The 4,705-nt window shown below is 44.9% G+C and overlaps 1 protein-coding gene across 1 annotated transcript in view; it reads right to left on the reverse strand.

Moving 5' to 3' along the window:
• Positions 1-2,693: 2,693 nt before the first annotated feature.
• LOC123084291 (putative inorganic phosphate transporter 1-13) overlaps positions 2,694-4,705 on the reverse strand; it is a 60,523-nt gene continuing 58,511 nt past the window's right edge. Inside the window, exons 3-6 of the mRNA XM_044505971.1 lie at positions 4,527-4,701; positions 4,428-4,442; positions 3,080-3,322; positions 2,694-2,774 (exon numbers count right to left, since the gene is read on the reverse strand). Of these exons, the coding sequence (XP_044361906.1) occupies positions 2,694-2,774; positions 3,080-3,322; positions 4,428-4,442; positions 4,527-4,701 (514 nt within the window). The remainder of the gene's footprint in view (positions 2,775-3,079; positions 3,323-4,427; positions 4,443-4,526; positions 4,702-4,705) is intronic.

Here is a 4,705-nt window from a genome sequence, read left to right on the forward strand (position 1 = left end):
ATATAAACCGAATGGCTCTAGTCCGTAGGACAACAACAACCATTACAATCATACCATAGGCTAGCTTCTAGGGTTTAGCCTCCTTGATCTCGTGGTAGATCCACTCTTGTAAACATCCACAATATCAATATCAATCAAGCAGGACGCAGGGTTTTACCTCCATCAAGAGGGCCCGAACCTGGGTAAAACATCGTGTCCCTTGTCTCCTGTTACCATCCGCCTATACGCACAGTTCGGGACCCCCTACCCGAGATCTGCCGGTTTTGACACCGACAATGATCTTGAGATTTTACGAAGTCACCATAGGTGCCTCGTAGTCGAGTGGAACGTCTCCTCCCACTGAATGCACATCGCCGGAAGATACTGAAATTAACACAAGATAAATGCGAGCACCGAGACTTTAACCTTGGTGGGCTCGAGAAACCACTGTCCTCCTAACCATCTATGGTTTAATGCAGCAAGAATAAAGGGGCAGTTGATCCTACTTAACTAAGTACTAAGATACCCAGGCCCATGCATTAGTCTCAAGTACCCCATAAATGTCCTATTTTTAGCAAAGTCATGCTAAAATTCACGGAAAGTTTCAGCATGAGCTTTGCTGAAAATAGGACATATGGAGTACCCGAATTTGCTGGAACGGAAGTTAATCGACATTCCGACAAACTCAAGGGCCTCTCGGGGTACCTGCAAAATCATTATCCCCGCGTAATGAAGTCCCCAATGGGTCGACATTTCAGAAGATCACAAGTAGCACGCACCTTGCTACCCACACCACCACAAAATAATACTGGAAAAAAACATTACTATGCCAAAGCAAGTGACTTCCACAGCCACACAAATTAATTACTACTAGATGGAGTACTCCTAACTAAGCTTGTACTACAAGTGACATGACAAGCATACCAAATAGGCAACTAAACTATTTTTTTTACCAAATAGGCAAATAGTATATGCACACCATGCATAGAGGGACAAATCAGGAGTTCAGGACGTGGATTCTCTGCTCCCGAGCTCAAATACACCATCTTGATCAGTAAAATAAAAAAATAGTAAATACATAATTTAAAAAGATTCTTAATTTGTTTGACAACAAACATTGCTTAATGTTCACCCTCAAACATACTGTAAATTTCCATTAAAAAAAGTCCTGATGCTTATAAGAACAATGAACTTATAGAAACTCCTTAATATGAATACTATACCGATGATAAAAGAAGTGAGACAAGAAGTGTCTGCAACCTTGAGTAGATTCCCGGGACTTGATGGTTGTTCACCCTGCTCATATCAAATATTATGTTGTATTAGCAGCAAGTAGACAAGCCTCCATACATCAAGCCCTAAATGATGAATGAACTGGCCAGAAAGAATCAACAGAAAATAGCAACATAAATTTCTATCGATCTTAAGGCCACAGGTGACGAACACCTTGGTTTACTGATTAAAAAGAAACATCATGATCATGTTATTCCATCTGATCCAAAGCAAAAGATGAAGCAGCTTGTGTTTCATAAGAGAAGTCCCAAACTTGTAGTACGTTTCTTATTCAGCAACATTCAGTTTGACAGCAAAGCTCACAAGAGAGAGAAGTTCCAAACTTGTATGTTTCTTATCCAGCAACATTCAGATTATCAGATTGGCAGTAAAATTCACAAGATTGGTTCCTAGACTTCTATTTTTCTTATTCAACAACATTCATATTGGCGGGAGTACAATACAACTGCCCAATTCACTAGAGGAACGGTACACATGACACATGAGACTAACAGAATTGCGTACATCCAACAAGTGCAACAATGGCCACCACATACCTATCACAACACGAAATGCGCAAAGCCTATCTACTTGAAGCAAATGTGACAAAATGCAGAAAGCCTATCTATATCTACTTCATCGGCACATTCAAAGCAAAGCGACACTTGTATCTGGGTCATGTGACACAACACAACCGATGCCAGCAATGTGAAGCCACATGACTGCTGGCAGACAATTGCTATGCATTGTGGGGGAAATAATCTTAAGTATTTCTCCTAAGCATGATTAGCATTCCAAGAGCACTAGTCTGCTCCAAAGATCTGTGATGCAAAGTTTCATCATTTTGGTACAACAGTTTACATGACTGACCTGGTCACTACACTTGTAACATACTCCCTCTATCTCAAAATGATTAATTCAAGGTGAAGTGTGACCAATTAAATTGTACACGTGCGCCAAGCAAACAAAAAAATTGCAAGATGAAAGGAAAATAATATTTCAGTTTATCAAGGATCAACACAGCTTCTTTTTTGGCAGAAACATTTGTATCAGTAATATGCTACAAAAATAAGCTTGGTTTATTCAGGGAGTACACTTGACTGAACTCAACAGTACACTTAACATTGCAATTTCAGGGCGAAGCACAACTGACTGACCTCTACAAATTTTCCATCAAATATAACACCGAACAAGGTTGTAAATTAACAGTCAGGCCTTAACGGCTTAACATGTCATTATTTTCACAGAAAAATTGCAAGAGGGAATTAAGCAATAAATATTTTCCAGTGCCATGATCATCATGGTCCTCACTGGGGCAATGAGAGAGGAAACCTATCAGATGCAAAATATGTTTCTGCGATCATCAGGTCATAGTTCATTCCGTCTTCAGAAAGAAAGCTATCAGGTACACAAGTTTTTTTCTGTGATCAGGAGGTCATAGTTCATTCAATCTTCAGAAATAAGCACAACCATGGGTTCTTAGATGCAGTTTGGACAGTGAATACAGTTTGGACAGTACTCCACTATCAAATTTCATTTAGGGCAAAAACTAAATACAGTTTGGACAGTTTGGAATGTGGGTGTGGACAGCACTCCACTGTCAAATACAGTTTGGACAGTACTCCACAGTTTGGACAGTTTGGAATGTGGGTGTGGCAAAAACTAACCACTGAACATACTAACATAACAAAGTATGCATGGTTCCAAAAGAAAAGAAGATTTGATAGTAAGAATAAGAATTTGTTAACTGGCATTTAGAGAGCAAAATCTAAAGATTTGTGAACATTTGTTAATTTTGAAAATTTAGAGAGAAGAAAAAGGAGGATACCTCGAGCTTGGATAGCCTGGGCTCCGGCTTGGGCTTGGGCGGCGGGGGCAACGCATAGTCCGGCGGCGGCGGGGACGGGGACGTCTGGGACTTCGTTGGCCGGTGGTGCGCCTCGTAGGGCGTGCGCACGGACGGCGAGTCTGGCGCGAGGGCGGCGGGGGGCGCCGACACGGCCTTCTCGGGCACCGGCGTCGAGGAGGCGGTGGGCGGCGATCCGGAGGAAGGGGCCGCCTTCTTGACCTTCTGAGCAGAAGAAGGCACGGGCGGTGAGAGGAGGAGGAGGAGAAGCTAGGGGGAAGGGAGGTAGGGGACGTACGTGCTGGGGCGGCGGCGCGGGGGAGCTGCAGTGGTGGGGGGCGCGGGGGCGCGGGGGCGGAGGGGGTGGAGTCCGGCGGGGGGCGGGGCGGCGGCGGCGAGGGTCGGTCGGGGTAGCGGGTGGATCTGGCGAGGGAGAGGGACGAAGGGATCTGGCGAGGGAGAGGGTGGAATTAGCTAGGGGGGAGATTACTAATGGCGCACCCCGCAGCGGTGCGCCATTAGTATGTTTCTTTTATTACAGTTCGAGCCCTCAAGTTATATTGCACCTAACCCAATCTACATCAGAACCTGCCCACTAGCCCGACTGGTTAGCACGCAGCACACACACTAGGAGGTCCTGGTTCGATTCCCAGGCTCCCCAATTTTTATTTTTATGCATTTAAAATGTTGTTTGATATTTATTTTTGTTTAAATATCTTCAAACTTGTTTAAATCATAACAATAATATTTTTTTATAAAAACAGTAATACTTTTTTTTAAATATGTTCAAATTTGTTATTTGAAAATATTTATGAATATGAAAAAGGTGGAGTGGAGGGTGCGGTGGGTCATCGGCGATGGTGGAGTGGGGGAGGGTGCGGGGGAGAGGGGGAGGGTGCGGGCCAGGGGTCGGCGGCGGCGGCCGATGGAGCGGGGGAGGGTGCGGTGGGTCATCGGCGACGGTGGAGTGGGGGACCGGATCTGGCAAGGTGGGATAGCGATCGAGATGGAGGGGGATCGAGATCGAGTGTCCATGAAATTTAAAAACATTGATGAGTTCAAAAAGTGCCCATGAAATACAATCGAGAAATGAAGACTACGATTTAAATACAATCGATCTTAGCTAGCTATCTGTTCACGATCTTCTTGCCCTTCTTTTTCATGCTAACCGGCCAAGGTTGGTTGATGTACAAAATGTGCAAAAGTGCATCTATAACGATCCATGTCCATTTGCTCCTGCTAGCATAAGATTCACCATCTCCCTATAATCCTAAAGGTGAGGAATCAGACATCACAGGAAGTTCTACCAACATCACTAGCAGATCATTACAGGAAGTTCTACCAACTGTATCAGCATCACATAACAACTTAGCATTCAAGAGTACCATGATAACACAGACCAACACATGCCCTAACCAAAACGTGCTACGGGAGAGGGCAAGGAGGGAGGAGCAGAGAGGGAGAGGTGGGAAATGGAGGCGGGGGTGAGTTGGATGGGGTACCTGCGGGCGTAGAAGACGGGGGCGTCGTTGGGGACGAAGACGTCGACGCTGTGGATGTTGCCACCGCGGGAGGCGATGCAGTCGAAGATCCAAGACGGTGAACTGC

This window comes from Triticum aestivum, chromosome 4A (assembly GCF_018294505.1).
Source record: "Triticum aestivum cultivar Chinese Spring chromosome 4A, IWGSC CS RefSeq v2.1, whole genome shotgun sequence".
Taxonomy (NCBI): Eukaryota; Viridiplantae; Streptophyta; class Magnoliopsida; order Poales; family Poaceae; genus Triticum; species Triticum aestivum.